The 18102-nt window shown below is 40.7% G+C and overlaps 2 protein-coding genes across 5 annotated transcripts in view; both read right to left on the minus strand.

Moving 5' to 3' along the window:
* Window positions 1–493: 493 nt before the first annotated feature.
* prkcsh (PRKCSH beta subunit of glucosidase II) lies at window positions 494–11513 on the minus strand. Of its 3 annotated transcripts, none has more exons than XM_084071569.1 (18): window positions 11495–11513; window positions 10815–10958; window positions 9712–9828; window positions 9400–9495; window positions 9260–9317; window positions 8666–8783; window positions 7635–7764; window positions 6043–6127; window positions 4351–4429; window positions 4083–4166; window positions 3835–3990; window positions 3661–3751; window positions 3367–3436; window positions 3028–3117; window positions 2865–2939; window positions 2673–2772; window positions 1590–1746; window positions 494–717 (listed from the first exon to the last, which is right to left on the minus strand). In XM_084071569.1, exons 2-17 carry the CDS (start codon window positions 10897–10899, stop codon window positions 1603–1605), a joined length of 1578 nt encoding a protein of 525 aa, XP_083927695.1. In that variant the 5' UTR covers window positions 10900–10958; window positions 11495–11513; the 3' UTR covers window positions 494–717; window positions 1590–1602. The 3 variants fall into 3 exon arrangements, with proteins under 3 accessions (XP_083927695.1, XP_083927693.1, XP_083927694.1); XM_084071567.1 differs by having other exon boundaries at window positions 11401–11513; XM_084071568.1 differs by lacking the exon at window positions 494–717 and adding an exon at window positions 737–1013 and having other exon boundaries at window positions 11401–11513.
* A 1431-nt stretch (window positions 11514–12944) lies between these two features.
* pde4a (phosphodiesterase 4A, cAMP-specific) overlaps window positions 12945–18102 on the minus strand; it is a 65607-nt gene continuing 60449 nt past the window's right edge. For both annotated transcript variants that reach the window (XM_084073052.1, XM_084073053.1), the window contains one exon: window positions 12945–17487. In XM_084073052.1, coding sequence (XP_083929178.1) covers window positions 16930–17487 — 558 coding nt within the window. In that variant the 3' untranslated portion in view covers window positions 12945–16929. The remainder of the gene's footprint in view (window positions 17488–18102) is intronic.

Raw genomic sequence — 18102 nt, forward strand, 5'->3', positions numbered from 1 at the left:
AGGTTTTACGGCACGGCACAAAGCCTGTGGCAGTAATACATCTTAGGATTTAGAGCAGTGATAGAACAGGATTGAAAACAGTGGGTTCTCAAACATCTTCATGTCAAGGACCCCCAACATTCTAGGCATTTGGCCGCGGACCCCCATCTCAAAATATTTTGTTCCAGGGACCCCCAGAAGCAAAGATTTGACTTAAAAAAAATTGCTTTTAAAAAATATATATATAATTTTCTTTTTTAATATATATATATATATATTCAAAGATTTGCAGAGATTTTCAAAGATAGCAGATCTACAAGCTCTTCGTGCCGCGCTGCAAGCTTTTATATATGCTATTTTTGAATAGCTAAAGTATAAAATAATAGTTAAAGTGGTTAAGATCTAACAAGACACAGATGCTTTCCCTGTCTTAATGGGCTAAGACACAAGTCTAGCATACTATCATCTATTCATACGTGGCAGTGATAAAAAGTAAAAAGGAAGAGAGTTTAGAATCTGTTAAAAAGGAACTTTATTCGAAAACAATGGAATGACAGTTTTTTGACAAAATTCTAGCCCAAAACAAAAGTACAAGACAGACAACGGAAGTCCAGAGAGACAAAGACAGATTGGAATTTCTCTTTTGGCTCCATCATTAATCGAGATGAGAGTGCAGAAACTTGTTACAGCAGATCAGTTTCAGGAGGTTGAAAATGGATCTGGTCCCTTAAGAACACCCTGAAAGAGAGAACATGTGAATGATTTTTTTGCTGAAGAGAATTGCGTAGCTATACACCCCAAGGTTTGATTTCAAAAGGGCAAAGTGCTGGAAAGTTTAATCAAATCAAATCCACCTGAAAGACATCACAACAATGAACTAAGCATGTAATAACTGCTTAAATGCTTGTATTAACATAGTTAATTTAAAGAGAATTAACTCCAACCAAATGTACTATTACCTTGTTTTTTCTGTTCTGTTGTTCTTCTACTGGCAAAATTTTCTTCGCTTTTATTGCTGGTCTTATATGCTGAACCTACACTTGAGGACGCCTTTACCATCAATATTTGCACATTTCAATTAGTCTGACTCTCCAACACTCATTTAGTGGATGACTGTTTCGATCCCCAACTGACAGGGATCAAAACGAACAATTTTCCAAGTAAATGTTGGAGCATCAGACAACAGCTTCAAGCCCTCTTTCGTATTTGGATATGTGGCAGACACAGTTTGGCTCAAAACTAGAGCGCAGCATATGTGCAAGAATTATCACAACCATTTCAATTAGTGCTATGTAGAAAATGCTGTTGGCAGTTGACCACACAGAATTGTACTTGAAAAGATTTTAGTTTTAACAACCGTGTGTAAGGTCTGTTTGACAGTCAAAAGTAAGTTATAATTTAATGTTTGTCAGTATTCTGTTGTTACCATAACAATCGGATAATACTGCAAGCTAGCTACGCTAACGGCTGTCTAACAAACAAGGCTTTTTTTGTTTGGTATCCAGTAAAAAGAACGGAAGTTGATCTGTGGTGGAACGTTCACCATTACTGTCGTCAGTGTGAAACTGCCTACACATATTATGGCTGTTTAGGAACCGATGTGAACTTACGCTAAGAGTGAAGCTAGAGCTCCTCGTGGCCGTGAAGGGTATCCAGGCTTTCAGGCGCGTGGCACACAGCAGGAGTGATGAACTCCATCAGGTATTCACAGCGACTGGGCTCTGAGGTGGACACCACTACGGTCTCCTTTCCACACGTTAACTTAACCTGAAACGCATATGACATTAACCCGTTAAGACCTGAGCCTGATTCCAAAATGGCTTCTAAACCCTAACAGTTTTCTGAAAAACATATGTTGCCATTTCAGTGGTTTCAAACTTTTTCATGTCAAGGACCCCCAAAATGTATTTGGCTGCTGACCCCCATCTCAAAATATTTTGTTCCAGGGACCCCCAGATGCAAAGATTTGAGTAAGGTTTTTGCTTTAAAATTCTTCTCTCCATTCTACCTTTCCTTTTATACTTCCTCTTCTATTTGTCTCCTTCTATCTGTTTTTTACTTTCATATTCTTTATTTTCAAAAGCAAGATTCTGTGCCATGTTCTTTTCCATTTTATTTTACTTTCTGATGTCTGTTTTTTATGTGTTGTATGTTAAAAAAAAAGTGAAAACATTTATAGAAGTAGGCAAGGCAAACGATCTTGTGTTGATGATGGCAAGTTGTCATTCCATGTTTACCTAAATATGTGCAGTCATGCAGATGTGACTAACTGTCTAATAAGCATATTAATGAAAAAGAAAAGATGATATTTTAAAATAACAGATGAACACTACAGATGACAGCTTCCTTTCTCGGCTTTCGGGAGGTGTAGTTCCGGACTCCATAGATATATATAGCATTCGGAGATTGTGGAATAGTTGTCTGGCTACGCGAGACTAGATAGATGGCGTCAAATGTGTGGTGCAACTGATGTGTCACAGTATGTTAATGTGTACTATTAAAATGTGTACTATTAAAAGATAGCAGATATACAAGCTCATATACAAGCAGATATACAAGCTCATAGTATATCTGCTATTTTTGAATAGCCAAAGAAATCTAAAATGACACGGATTTTCCCGGTTTTGAGTTAAACTACCGTAAATGTGCTTTAAAAGCGATAATCCAATGGCGGGGCTGAAAAACAGACTCACGGTGGTGGATCTGTTAGGACCTTGCCAGCAGCCTGTTCCATGATCATACTTCATTAGAGAGTAGATGTCACCTTCAGGCCCCGACCAAGTTCCCCAGGATCTAGAGAGAAAGAATGAAGGGAGATTGTTGAGTAAAGTAAGAACTCAAATTTGCTATAGAAAAACGTAGGGACACTGTAATATTGACCTCACCCGAGGTTGGTCTCTGATCCGCCATACTTGGGTTTCTGGGACACACGGTTGAATGGACAAAGCCTGTAGATGTACCTGAGAATGACAGAGAGTTTATTCTCAGCACTGATAATTCATACATAGACAAACATGCAGGGTTTGTTTGACTTCAGTGTGCACATACTCGCTGGTAGATAACTCGTAACACTGGCTATAGAGGTAGGCAAACTCAGCACTGGGCCCAAAGTCAAAAGAGATCTCCTTCTCAAGGCTCCTGCAAATCAATCAAAAGGGTTAAATTAGATAAGAATTAGAACAGAAATCAGATAGTTCTTACACAGACAAAAAAATGCATCAAATTGCTTTTTAATTTACAGTACCCAATCAATAACTGTAATTATGGGCATTATTGCATTCCCATCATCTTCTACCCAATGCAGTGGTCAAAGCTAGCTTGTTATGTAAGAACAAACTCCCTGAAAACTTTTGTGGAAAAAGAAGTCCATTCACATCGAGGACTTACTTGATCTGATCATCTTCTTCTCTGAGACCTCTCTCAGCCTCGTCAAATTCATCCCTTGCTTTCTGAGCGGCTGAGAATGAGATGGATTTCATTAAAGAAACAATACTACGCCACAATAAAGACGGAAACATTGAGGGATATAATGTTAATTGTAGGTGTTTCATTTAGGTGTTTTAAGCAAACTTTACAGAAGTTGTCCACGGTGACTCACAATAATACATAATATAAACACAACCACAATTAATGTCATTACCTTCAGCTTTGTTTAAGGTCTATATACATTTATCTACTTACCATCGATTAGCTTCTGTGTATTTTCATCATAGGGTGGCATAGCCTCGTCATCATCCTCTTTCTTCTCTTGACTGCGCACCGGAGGAGGACTCTAAACATCAAAACACAGATGTTAGTCACTAAGACGGACCATCGTTCTGTCGCCATGCAAGCTGAGGCGGAGGAGAAGCTTGCCTTGTCATCATCCTCTTCTTGGTCCTCCTCATCATCTTCCTCGTCGTCATCGTCCTCCTCCTCTGGGATGTCGTCCTCGGGGTAGTCGCTGTCGGGGACCGGCTGACTCGCCTCCTCCTGGGGGGGCTCTACCGGCACAGGGCTGTCTGCCTGGGTCTGTCAAAGATTGATAGATAGATGGATAGATTTAAGGCTGGCCCCATCGCATGCAGGGAGCACCCAAGAGACGAGTCTTAGATTCTTCTTACCTCTGATATGTATTTTTCTTTGATGCTGCTCCACACAGTCTCAAATCCCACCGTGTCCACTTTGTCTGATCCCCCCAGCAATCCCTGATTAAACACAAGACACACAGCAGCAACACGTGTTGTTTTATTAAGCTACCAAAAACTTCTGTTAAAATAGTTTTTAAAAAAAGAAAAAACTAAACTGCCAAAGGCTGCAGGAATATTTACTTGCCGCAATAGAATCACATCTCTGCATTAACTGGGTACAAGGACTGACAAGACATCCTACCTGCACCTCTGTCTCTGTCAAGGCCCCATCCGAATCTGGGTCAAGCTCAATGTGGGAGAGAAGCTCAGCCACAGAGACACTGAAATGGATACAAAGTACATCATGACTCACTGAATCACATAATGGAAATAAGCTCTGGAACTTTTTTGTGCTTGATCCTTTTAACAGATACAGTATGTACAAATATATGGTCATATGTATGCACATTTTGTCAATGACAAACTTAAATCATTGCTAATCAGTCTGTACAGGTTCTTGTTATTGGTCAAGGATCCGATTTATAAATGTCCATCTAGAGACAAGCATACTGTACAGGCCACAGACTTTCACTGCCTCACCGGCAAATGTAAACAGCGATCTTTAAAAACGTAACCTACAAACTGCTTCACAAGAACAATGTTGGTGTAAGAAGTTCAGTTAAAGGGCAAGACCACTTTGGTAGAGGTTTGGGTTGTGTAGTTACCTTGCCATGATCTAACAACAAAGGTGGGTAAAATATGCTCCTCATTGACTTACGTTGTACAGTAAAGAGGCCTGTAAATAAACTCAAACAAAGCTGATTCTGACAATATAGAACATCACCAAACCCAGAACTGTTTAATTTTTTTCATAAAAACATCATCTTCCTGTTGATTTTGCTATGAGGAAGAAAACCTAGCCTGGACCCCGCGGATCTGGATCTTCAAATAGTAAAATCAACAGGAAGTTGTCATTTTTATTTAAAAAAAAAAACAGTACTGGGTTTGGTGATGTTCTATACTGTCAGAATCAGCTTTGTTTACATTCGTTTACGGGCTCAAAAAAGCCCACAGCAGAGTGGACAATGTAAGTCAATGAGGAGCATATTTTGAATTATCAATTTCTAGTCAATGGAGAAATTATTTTTTATTCATTGCCCACCTTTGTTGTTACATCATGGCAAGGTAACTACACAACCCAAACCTCTACCAAAGTGGTCTTGCCCTTTAAATAAAATTAATGTTTAGAAGCATAGATTATCAACTAGACATACCGTACAATGCACTGACAAGGAAATACAAGTGAAAGTGATGAAGAGAAAGTGAAACTTGTACACTTTATCTATGCAGGTACAGAACTTTTAGTTAAGACATTGGGCCCGATTCACTAAGCTGTTTACACCGATATTTTGAGTGTAAACAGCTTTATGGTCTTAAATGGGGGCATGGAGCAATGCAAAGGATCTTCCATATGAACGCACCTCTGACCTTCAGGTAAAAATGAGGAACAACTGTGATCCGCACATAACAGGGATTTACACACCCCTTTGTGAATTGCAAGTCGTTTTTTTTCTTGGAGAAAATACTCCCTCCTTTAGTCACTTTATTTACACGTTATTTACACTGATATTTACGACCAGCTTAGTGAATCGGGCCCATTGTTCTTGTGAAGCAGTGTTGTTAGAGATGCAGAAGATCATTTAGTCAATTAACTACACACTTTGAATTGAACTTCCAGGTTAAATTCCTAGCTCCTTCTGGCTACGTGTCAGGCAAGACCCTTAACCCCTAACTGCTCCCGATGAGCAGGTTGGTGCCTTGCCCGGGTTCCTTCGCCGTCGGTGTGCGAATGTATGTGTGATTGGGTGAATATAACAGTAATGACAGTAAAAAGGTCACCATAGTAAGTTTGACCAACGGTACAAATAGTTCTACAGAGAAAACAAATACTCACAAGCCATCTGCATCATCATCCAGTTCCAGAAAAGCCTCGGCCATCTTAGCCTTGTCCTTCTCCTTCTGAATGAGCGCTTTTTGATCTGAAACAGAATGACAACTGTTATTCATTGCTTCACTAACCCATTCAATTCCGGATCGCATCACTTTAAGATTTCTTTGGCTATTCAAAAATAGCAGATAAAATCGTGAAAATTTGTGCAAATCTTTGTATATATATATATATACATTTTTAACTCAAATCTTTGCTTCTGGGGGTCCCTGGAACTGAATGTTTTGAGATGGGGGTCCGCGGACATATACATATCATTTTGGGGGTCCTTGACATGGAAAAAGCTTAAAAAGAATCAGCTTAACTTTTTTTTTGTTTTTTTACTGTTACGATTTAGAAGACATTTGAAGAATCCCCAGAAGCAACGATTTGAGTTAAAATGTTCGCTTTAAAAAAAAATATATTAAAACATTTGCACAAATTGTCACGATTTAAAAAATAAATAGCAGATCTACAAGCGCGAAGCGCATCTGTCTACATAACATGCTAACTAGAGTTACATTTCAGCCTTTGCATAAGCCTGCAAGGCCGTCAAGGCTAGGGCGAGTGCTACGGCAAGTCCTACGGGCTGAAGTGGAGTCTGAAGAGGTGAGTCTTCAGATTTTGGCGGGAGATTGGGAGTGAGTCTGCAGTTCTAATTGGAATGGGGAGTTCATTCCACAGTTTGGGGGCCAGAAGGGAGAAGAGTCTGGGACGTGTGGAGCGTTGTCCCGGATGTTTTAGCCAAGGTTCTGACAGCTTCCCTGTGTTAGCTGATCTGAGAGAGCGGGAGGGGTTGTAGGGTTGGATCGGGCTTTAAAGATATGGAGGTGGCATACCTTTGGTTGCTTTGTAGGCCAACATCAGTGTGAGTGATCAGGGGAGCGGAGAGGGGGGGGGGGGAGACATGTGAACATTTTGGCTGGTTGAAGCGTGCTGTGGCATTCTGGATCATTTGGAGAGGGTTAAGTGCACATGCCGGGAGGTCAGTAAATCTTCTAAATAAATCTTCCTACTTCCTCTTCTATTTATCTCTTTCTATTTATCGTTTTTTTACGTTCATATTCTTTATTTTACATTTTTATTTTCTCCATTTTACTTTATTGACATTTTTCTTGTGTGTTGTATGTTAAAAAAAAGTGAAAACATTTATGGAAGTAGGCAAGGCAAACGATCTTGTGTTGATGATGGGAAGTTATCATTCCATGTTTACCTGAATATGCTTAATATATGCAGTCATGCAGAAGTGAACTTAAACTGATTTTGTGCCTAACTTCTAATAAACATATTAATAACAACAAAAATACATTGTATTATGCATTTTCATGAAGGGAAACGACCAACAGACGACAGCTTCCTTTCTCGGCTTTCGGGGGGTGTAGTTCCAGGCTCTATATAGCATTCGAAGATTGTGGAATAGTTGTCTGGCTACTGATGTGTCACAGTATGTTCATTTGTACCAGGAGTGAACTTCCAGCATTCAATTAATTATTAGGCTCGTAAACAAACACAAAAGACTCCTCTCACTTGATGTCGAGGAACCCTTTCAGATGCATTACCTTCCCAAGCCTTCAGATGGCGATCTTTAGCTTCTTTCTCCGGCTGCTCTGCAGTCTCCTTCACAGTTCTCAGAGCCTCCACCTTTTCTTCGATATTTCTCTTGCTAGCCTGATGCTCTGACAATTTGCTCTGTTGAGGTGTACAAATACAACAGATAAACTCCAAATATAGTCATATCCGAATTGAGTAAGAAAGTATATGTATCATCTCAATTAAAGCCTATGCAATAAGGAGAACTGATGTAACATCATGCTTACTAGAATACCACAAAAAGGTAAATAAGTCTCCATCAAACAATTAACCTTGATTTTTATTTGGCATCTGGGTGAGAGGTTCAATCTCTAGCTGTAAAACCTGACAAATTATATTAGTTATTAATACTTTAATATTATATTACAAGGATTTGTACATGGTGAGGACAGCTCGTAGGACTTTTTCTTCACAGGGCCCTGGGGGACTACTTTGACTGACAGACCGGTCCCTCATTTTAAATAGTCCTACTGAATCTGAATAATGTGTGTCCTGACAATGACAATGCTAATGCAGAAGAGAATACATATTACACCCATACTAGGTATCCTCTAAAATGTAGTTACTATGGTCAGGGTTTGGATGACAATATGGCCTTTGCAAAAAAAAATGTTTGTATTACAAAAAAATTGTATTTGATTTTTATCCTTAAAAACGATTATTCGAATATTCTGATCCATCCCTAATTACAATTAATTGTATCTATTACATTAAGGATTTTCCCTGATTATTAAAACTACATTTATTTTTGCTTGGAAACTGGTAATTTTAGGTCGTTTTTTAATGTCGGCGTAATATTAACTATCAAGGATTGTTCACCGCAGAATCAGGATTGTTCTCCGCGGAACCAAGACTTTTTCTCCGCATTATCCTGGGAGGACTATGCATTCTTTTAGGTGTTAAAACACAACATGATGTTATAATTCCCCTTGTTCATCGGTAATGGCTACATATAGCCTTAAACCAACCTCCAGAAATTATTTTGTCATTCACATCACACCTGTTTTACTTCCTGGCCCGTCTTGGCTTCATGTATCAGTTGCTGCTTAAGCAGAAAGCCTTCTTTAGCTATTTCTGCCTTCTTCTGCAGGACTTCTCGCTCCTTGCGGCCCATATCCCTGGCGATCACAGAAACACAATTACGTTTTAACAAATAGAAACCTTCACACCACCATAAACCAAACAGCCTTTAGCCCAAGTCATACATACTATGTCAGGTAGATACGAGCTTAGTGAAATATACTGTACATCAAAGTCACTTTCATTTCGCAAGTCCTGTTGCATGTAACTGCAACATTCTAATGTTAAAATACACATCAATACAAGAAAGTGCAATTCAACTATGAACTATTTTCATTCGTACACTATCTGACTTACAGGTCCATAAGGGTCCATTTAGTAAGCCAGTGGAACAAAATTTCGTTCAATTATGCATTTCATGTATTGTTGAATGACAATAAAGCTTATCTATCTATCTATTTAATTCATAACTAAACTATCAATCATTTAGCTGGGGACCCCCTGGAACCCTCTCAAAGACTGCTGGGGGGCTCTGGAACCCATGTTGAGAACACGTGCACTAAAGCATTTTCACCTGCAGGTGTTCTGGCATGATGCTCCACTGTTGTATTCATCTGTTGTGTCACAGCAATCTGGGATGGGAGAGAATGCATTACTCCAAACATACACTACAAGCTTGAAGAAAGGCTTTACATTTTGGGGATATATTCTTACCACAGATTCCATCATTTATACGGGAGGAAGGAATGAAGGCTGGTCTGAAACCTGCATTTGTGCAGTGGAAACTGCCATTGGGACAAGCAGCTGTGCCTAAAAGAAAATGATGATTAAAATAAACGTCCCTTATTTCTCCACATGTGGTGACAGCCCTATGGATTAAACCATTTAACCCACCTAGGCAATTTACTTTAATACTAGTACTGAAGACTGTATGCAGACTGGAAAAGCTTGTTCTCAGCGTGTCATGCAGTCGACACGCTGACTAACTGATCATGTCCAGGCAGGGATTGCCATCAACAGACATACCTGGCTCATCGGATCCGTCCTTGCAGTCACAGTAATCGTCATTGACCCTATCAAAGGGAATGGTGCGAGAGCCATCCAAGCAAGTAAATGGTTTGTTCTCCTCGTAGAACTGCCTCTCTGTTGGGTGGAACAACAAGGAACAGTCAGTGGCAATTAGACATCTCAGAGGTTTAACAGAATGATTTTCTAATCCCACAAGACAGAAAACAGCGTTTCAGGGGGTCCCCCAACTAAATGATTGATTCTCTGAAGGTTCTAGCCGGCCGCAAGCAACTCTTGGATCCTATTTTTAATATCTGGAATCTAGAGTTGCAATACCAACCCATAACAACAGAAAAGTCAGATCTGATTGTATTACACAACGTTAAACTCACCAACCTTGCAGCTGTACGGAAAGCTTGGATTATCCTCTTTGTATCTGGCAATTTTTTTGTTTCATAAAAATGCACCATATCCTGCATTTTTTATCAGCTGTTATCAGCTGCTTTCTGTCAATAAATTCCGTGCAGGTGATTATTTTTCCAAGTGTTGGAGTTTGGAAGCCCTCGTTTTCAACAACGCAACGTCCTGTTCCCTCCAGCATTATGTGCAATACTGTATCTAAACAACTGGTACGCAGGACCGTTGCGTGATTTCCAACGAGCGCTTCCAAACTTGAAGACTTACAAAAAGAATCACCTGCACACCACGGAATGTATTGCCAGAAAGTAGCTCATGACATATCTATGGTGGATTTTTATGAAACAAAAACGTTGCATATACAAAGAGGATAATACAAGCTTTCCGTACAGCTGCAATGTTGGTTTGGTTGTATGGGCTGTCAAGGGTTGGTATTGCAACTTTAGATTCTACATATTAAAAATAGGATTTAAGAGTTGCTTGTAGCTAGGGGTCCCCAACTAAATGATTGATAGTTAGAGAGCAAATGGAGGTCTCCATTTGGTTCCATTGGCTCTCTCAGAGTTAAATTAACAGTGGATTTTAACAGTGTAGATTGGGGTCCCAGAGTAATAAAAAAAAGAGGGTCCGTGGTCTAAAGCATAATATCAAACTGGGGGGGTCCTTAACGTTAAAAGTTAAGAGAGTCACCGATCTAAACATACTTGATAGGGGAACACCACGGGGGCGTTGGACCTCCACGGAGGAGACGAATGCCACAGTCAGCAGCAGCAGGGACACACTGAACATGGTGACGGCCAGGTCAGAGGTCAGGATGGATCTGGGTAATGCTAGTATTCCCCGAGCACCTGTCGATGAAATGAAAGCCACAACAAAATTAATGTGGGCAGCAGCATTCTAAATCAGCAGTTCTTCTCACACTTTCAAGATAAAAAAAAAAAAAATAGCAGCTCTATTCTGAGCTTGTAGATCTGCTATTTTTCAATAGCCAAAGAAAAAATCTTAAATGACACATTATAAATTCCTGGTTTCAATGGGTTAATACGGCCAGAGACAGTAAAGTCTGACGGGACAGATCGAGATGATGGATAAATAATAACAACCCAATAAATGTTGACATCATTATTTTTTTAAAGAGACTTCTTGACGGCTGCAGTCGGGCTACAACACGTTAGCCACATTAGCTGGAGCGATTCATTTCATCGAAAACCATGTAAACGACAACGTTAACGTTACACTGCGAAAGCAATAAACCGTTGTATGTATGCCTTAACAATAATCCTTCAATACCTGCAACAAATACGAGTAACTGACACCAAATGTCACTTTAGGCGAGTTGTTGTTTAGCGGATAAATGGCTCATCACTCAGTTGAAGTTCATTACCATTAGTTTCCTGGTTTCCAGGCGCATGCGCAACTGTGTGGAGCGGTTCCGTGTTGTTTCTCTCTGATTGGACGGATGTTTTTTTTTACGCGTCCTGATTGGTGGACACAATGGGAACGTCTGAAGTAGTGCTCAGGGTTGCCATGTCCACTTGTTGTTATAAGCGACTTTGGGCTTGTTTTTCTTGTTGCTTGAAAATATTGGTTGTAGAAGGTTTTTTTGGGCTTGTTTCTAAAGTGTAGTTGTTTATTTTGGACCTTGCTGTCATACGGTGTAATGTTGTTTAACCCAGTGATTCTAAAAACATTTTCATGTCTGCAGACCCGGGCCTCACATCTGAAAATATGTTATGCCAGGGACCCCCACCCCATACAAGATTTGTGTTGTTAAAATGTTTAAAAAATATTCCACATTTTTCACATTTTCTTCAAGATTTTTTCGAAAATAGCCAATCTACAAGCTCACAATCTACGAGCTTGTAAGCCAATGTATATCATTTTTAAAAGGGCTCATGTGGCCTATAATAGTCGCTTCACTTCTTTGGGCTTGTTTTCATAGACATGGCTGGTTGTTTTCATAGACCTGGTTGCTTGTTTCTCTCACTAAATCTGGCAACGCTGGTAGTGCGCTGCATTGTGGGTAAAGTGCTAGATGGATGCAGATGATGAGATGAAGCCATCTCATCCCTTCCCGTGCATGTGATGCTGCAAAAAGCATCTTTCAGTTGATCAAAGGAGAAATTAACTTAATATATATATATATGTTGAAGTTCAAATTATTTGGTTCAGGCCACATTCTCATATAAGCCCACTTGTACAGCATAACATGTCAATGTCAACAATATTAGAAGTAACCAGAATACCACTCTCACTGTCATGGAAAGATATTTTCATACATTTTTGATAAAGTGTCCTATGTGTTTTTGGCCTATGTCAGTGATTCTCAAACTTTCAAGGGAGTCACCTCAGTTTGATTTGCATTATATTAGGCCACAGATCACCATCTTTCTTTCTTTTAAAGAAATCTCTAATTTATCTCTAAACTGTAAAATCCTCAATGTTAAGGACTGGGCTGTCCACACCAAGCAGAAAGCTGTCCTTAAATTGTCACTTCACTGTTATCTGGGGACCCCCACAAAATCATGTGGGGACCGACCCACAGATTGAGAACCACTGACTCATAGTTACTGACCCATAACTCCTCAATGACCCTGGGGGTCCCTGGACCACACATTGAGAACCAGTGTTTTACACTGGCAACAAAACCAGAACCTACATTGTGGCAATAAAGTGTTTATGAGTTCCAAAGTCAACCAAGAACCAACACACGATTTGTTAATAACCACATTCATATTATGATTTATGAAGCAGTTTTGATTAACTCTATAAAACTAGGCTATAAATAAATGCAGCAGGATATTTGTGTTTAATATAAAAAATCTTCCTTTATTTGTAATCTTAACACACTTTACAGTACTGAACAGTGAAATAAAAGAAAATATACTGATATATAATATTGTTTTATATATAGATGTTTGCTTATTAAATGCCTTTATTCACAAAATGACACCTCAGCTATGTCAAGAGGAAAACCTTTCATAAAAATAATATAATAAAAAATAACTGGACACATTTTGCACATTACAGCAATATAATTTACAAATATTACAATCATTTCATGGTGTTTTTACCCCACTTATATAATCTTTCTAGCTTGTGATCAAACACATGAATTAAAGCCCAGAGAATTATTCTCAGAGGGAGTCAGTCAGTGACAAAGTAACCTGATCGCAGCCATAGTGGGAACTAACTAGTTAGGCTGCCATGGGACTGACATTCAGGCTACTAGTGATAAAAGTTACTAAGAATAGATCATTCTAGCAATGGCCAAGTCATTAAAGGACCCAACCTGTATTATTCACTTTAGTTTCACAGAGTCACATCACATCCCATGTGACTTAATCCACGTAAGTCAAAAATATACCCTCGCATCGGACATTAATAGAGAATAATTCTTTTGTTATATGTGTCTATAAACAGGGCAGGGTTTAACACAAGAATATTGCACAATGAGTGTTTAGGACTTGGCCTGATGGAATGTAATCAATGTGTGACCGCTAATGACCAAATGTCCAACACAGACTGTACACGACCTGAAACACATTTTCTGCCTCACAACCTGCTAAAGTAAAGTGCTGGTACAAATATTATTTTCTTTATTTCAACAATAAATGTGCACAATTAAAAATGTGACAAATGACAACAAGTTGAGTGACAGAGACTGACAGGAGAATGACTTAAGTGAGGATGTGGCCTGCAGTGCTTAAGTGATTCAAATCACTCAACAACCGTAAGTGGTTATTTGTCAATTCTTATGACTGGGATAAATTCATAATTTACAATCCAATATTACACTATATACAAGGGTGATAATGCTTATAGATATATCATCAATAAATGGTTAAATTTCCCGACCGTCCACAACAATGATACAAAAATAAACTGTACACAAACTTCAAAGAAAAGACCTGTGATATATCCCATGGTTTTCTCTTCTTCATTTTAAAAAGAATGGCAGCAATTAATCAATTGAATAATTTCTTATTAAGAAACAATCGCTACAGTATTGTGTTAGTATGGCAATTAAATATTAATATGTTTTCATAGCTCATGACATAAAGTGAAGCCACAAAAACATAACATAACATCTTGAAATCATAAGGCCCCATATGCATTGATATGGGAATCTTGTCATTTGGATTCCCATTCCACCTGGTAGAACCCTGTGGTGTGGCCCCCAGAGCTCAGCTCCATCCATCGACAGAGCCTGTGGTGTGGCCCCCGGAGCTCTGCTCCATCCAAAGACAGCCTGTGGTGTGGCCCCCAGAGCTCTGCTCCATCCAAAGACAGAGCAGGCCAAACTACGCATAGGAGTCATCAAATAAGCTCAGTTGCTGACCTGCAGAAACTAGCGCTTGCCTTCAAAACAGCCACATTTGTATTCTTTTTACCCTGTGAAAAATGTCTAGACCAACCGGCACCTACTGAAGCTGTGCTGAGAAAATCCTGAACATCATTCATCGTATGGTGATGTTAGTGAGTGGACAAATGACACACAGTATATGGCGATGTCTTTCTTGTCTTTTCCCACTAGTCACTCACTCACTCATTCATTCTGTCACTCAGTCACTCACTCATGCGAAGAATCCCACATGCATACAAACATGCGCACCGTCAACTCCATGGTGCTGACAAGCCGATACCTGCTCAGTTCCAATAACAGACAATGTCCTCAGAGAAAATGTTTATCCACATTTCCCACTATATCCTTATGTTAATGGTTTATTTAATCTGCAACCTCTCAGGTACACAGTAAAACCCTCAGTGTTAATTTATCCATTTGTAAGGATTCTAATGTGTAGCTACTAGCTACGTATATGATAGTCCTTGTTCCTCCATTCTGATTAAAACATTCTTTATGTTGGCCACAGCAATGCAGCAACATGACTAATTGGCAGCAACGTTTCTGTCTCCACTCACACTGCTCGATACATTATGTATAGACATACCAATACTCACAGAAAGAAGACTACTGGCATGATATAAACATACCAGGATATCTAATATATCATAAATCTACATACTAGCAGGTATGTATCCTGCATTTGACATTAAGGCAAAAAAGCATTGAACATAACTAGGATGATTAGGGACAGCCAGCCAGACCTCCTATTGGCCAAGTTTACTCCACTCTCCCCTCACATTCTGCCTCCCTGATATTTTCTGTACCCCTGTAACCCTCCTCCCTGCACAAGCTATCTCTCTGCTTCCCTTCAAAGCACTCCCTCCATTGATGTTTGGTAAGAATTATGCACAAGGACACATAATAACGCACAGCGTAAGATGGCATCAGATGGCATATGAGAGAATTTGCTGTGCTAATGAAATTATTCCATAGCCACTCAACGCATAATTAGAAACTCTGGTAAATAGAAAATTAGGCAAAACATATGCTTCAAAGCATCACATGGCTTATTAGTAAGGAAAAAGAGAGTCCACTTGTGGTTGTGGCGGTGGTGGTAGTGATTGCTCCATATCTAGAGTTCTGAGTTATTATATTACCAGAAGAGCAACATAGGAAGACTTACAGCTGTAAAAGAAAATATGTCACCACAGAAACCAAATGTGTCGACATACACTCCACTACATCATGAATGGTAAGGATAGATCTGTAACGACAGACAATCCAAAAGTAGACGCTTCCTGTCCCATGATGCATTGCTTCACAACAGCTCCATCCAGGAAGCCGGTGTTTCAGAAAGGCACAGAGCCGCCTTGCACCAGTAGCACTCCTCGTAAAGGGAAAAAGGGGTGTGGGACCCGGGTGTGGGTCCCTTCATCGCAGCATCTTCCTTTCGTTAAACGTCCTCCGCTCTCCTGTCTCCTCCTTCTCCTCTGCCTCCTCTGACTCTTTCCGACAGGAATAGAAAAAAAGGTCACTTGGAACTGTAGCTTTTCTGAGGAGAACAGTTCCGGTTGTGATTCTAAAATGAATTACTAATACTGAATGACACTAGTTAATACTCCTTTAAGAAATGGCTTTTTCCAAAGAGATTCATTACTCATCTACGTCCACCCCCTCTGCCACCACCCCCATGAATATGCACGCACACAAACACACGGGCAAGTGCAGCGGTAAAAGTATGCACGTGTTTGACGTGTGTGCATGAGTGTATGCGACTGTGCGCACATGCTTGTGTGTGTGTGTGTGTGTGTGTGTGTGTGTAGTCCAGAGAGAAGGGAGTGCGTGGATGGCATGCATACAGTACATGCACGAGTGTGAGCGTGTATGTCTATCGTCATTTTTAACAAAGCATGTGTATCAAGAATGAACTTGCATGTGATGGCGTGCGTGCATTTCATTTCACTTCCAGAGTGCTATGATCTCTTCACTCGCCAAGCACTAATGCCTGATTTATACTTGGTTGCGCGCCGTGTTGCACACTGAAAATAGCAGATCTGCAAGCAGCGTTGTGCAGCTAAGTATAAATCACTTTTAAGGATCTCCTAAATCTCCTCTTATAGTACCAAGTTCCTCTTTTTGAAAATTAGCATGAAGGACTCGTCACCCCTCCGAATCTACAGTTGCTGTGTAATAACTTGTCTTTGAAGCAATATTAATTTATTCCCTTTTTTTTCTTTTTCTTTTTTGAAAAATAGATTTAAAGGTCTGTATTGTCAATGCAGTCTCATTTGTTCTCGTTTAGTTTCTTATTTGGCCATCAAAAGGATGATCAAGAGAAGTGTGTGTGTGTGTGTGTGTGTGTGTGTGTGTGTGTGTGTGTGTGTGTGTGTGTGTGTGTGTGTGTGTGTGTGTGTGTGTGTGTGTGTGTGCGCGCGCGCGAAAGTGAGGAGAGAGAGACACAGGAGCAGAACTCATGTGTCTTCGGCTGGTGAGGAAGAATCCTCCGCTTCCTCATCCGCCTCTTCCTCTTCCTCTACAGGACTCGTGTCAGAAAGTCTCTCCTTCGCGGCGACGCCCGCCTCCAGCCGCTGTGCTTTCGGCTGCTCCACCTCCATCGCCACCTCGCCATCCACTTCTATTATGTCCTCATTCTCCACTTCTGCCATGACGTCTTCCTCCTCCTCCTCTTCTTCTTCCTCCTCCACCACCACGGTTTTCTCAGCCGCCTCCTCGTCCCCCTGACTGCAGTCCTGTGCCACGTGGTTGGGCGTGGGGCCGTGGCCTTTGTCCTCGTCCTGACCCGGTCCCCCCTCGGTGGTGTCCTCTAAGGTGAGCTCAAACTGGAACTTGTCAATGCAGGAGTTCAGCTCCTTGTCCTGCACAGGGGATGGCGACGGACTCTGTGGCATGGTGCTCTGGTACCAGTCCCTGTTGTCCTCCAGAGTGTCCAGGATATCCTGGGCGTCGGGATGCACCAGATCGCCCCACGTCTCCCACAGCGGGTGGACGATGTAGTCAATAAAGCCCACCTACACACAGAAAGAAGAGGTCAGGGCTGGTCTAATCTCTCAAGAACAGATTCTGCCCTGCGGTGGAATCTGTCGGGGAGGTTCGTCATAACGTGTGCGCATTGGCTACAAGTGGGCGTGCCTTCAGATCAGGAAGCAGGCCGCGCTTTACCCAATCAAATGTAGTGGGCGGGATTCACGTGTCCATCCACCCTCCCCCCTCGAAACTAGCCGAAACTAATTTAACAATAGCGTCCTCGGAGCGGACAAAACCACGGAAAGATATTCACATTTTAAATTACTCTTTCATCATAGAAACAAGTGGGCTTATAACCAAAACCATCCATGTTCTCTGGGAGAAGTGGTGTTAGTGTTCCGTGTAGAAATATTGTTAGTGGGAATGAAAACATAGTCGCACCAACCGGAAGTGATGCGCTGAAGGCAGACATGAAACCCCGGTTTCCCTGCGCACTGGTGTTCCATTTGCCTCCGGCCAGACCCCACAGACAATATCACAAACAGCAGAGGTCGCTGTTTTTCATTTTCTGTTGGGTCTGGCTACGCGAGACTAGGGCTGGTCTGACTGATCCATCACAGAAACAAGCTGGCATGCATGTACGTGAAACCCGAATCTCC

Source organism: Gymnoscopelus microlampas, assembly GCF_963454915.1.
Source record: "Gymnoscopelus microlampas genome assembly, chromosome: 11".
NCBI lineage: Eukaryota > Metazoa > Chordata > Actinopteri > Myctophiformes > Myctophidae > Gymnoscopelus > Gymnoscopelus microlampas.

Bases quoted from the DNA above. Each gene is read 5' to 3' on its own strand.
- prkcsh (XM_084071569.1), bottom strand. From the start codon at position 10,899: ATGTTCAGTGTGTCCCTGCTGCTGCTGACTGTGGCATTCGTCTCCTCC. The intron at 4,167-4,350 runs GTAGGATGTCTT...GTGTTTAATCAG, and splicing joins TGACAGAGACAGAGGTGCAG to GGATTGCTGGGGGGATCAGA. The intron at 2,940-3,027 runs GTATGTGCACAC...TGTCATTCTCAG, and splicing joins TACGAGTTATCTACCAGCGA to GTACATCTACAGGCTTTGTC.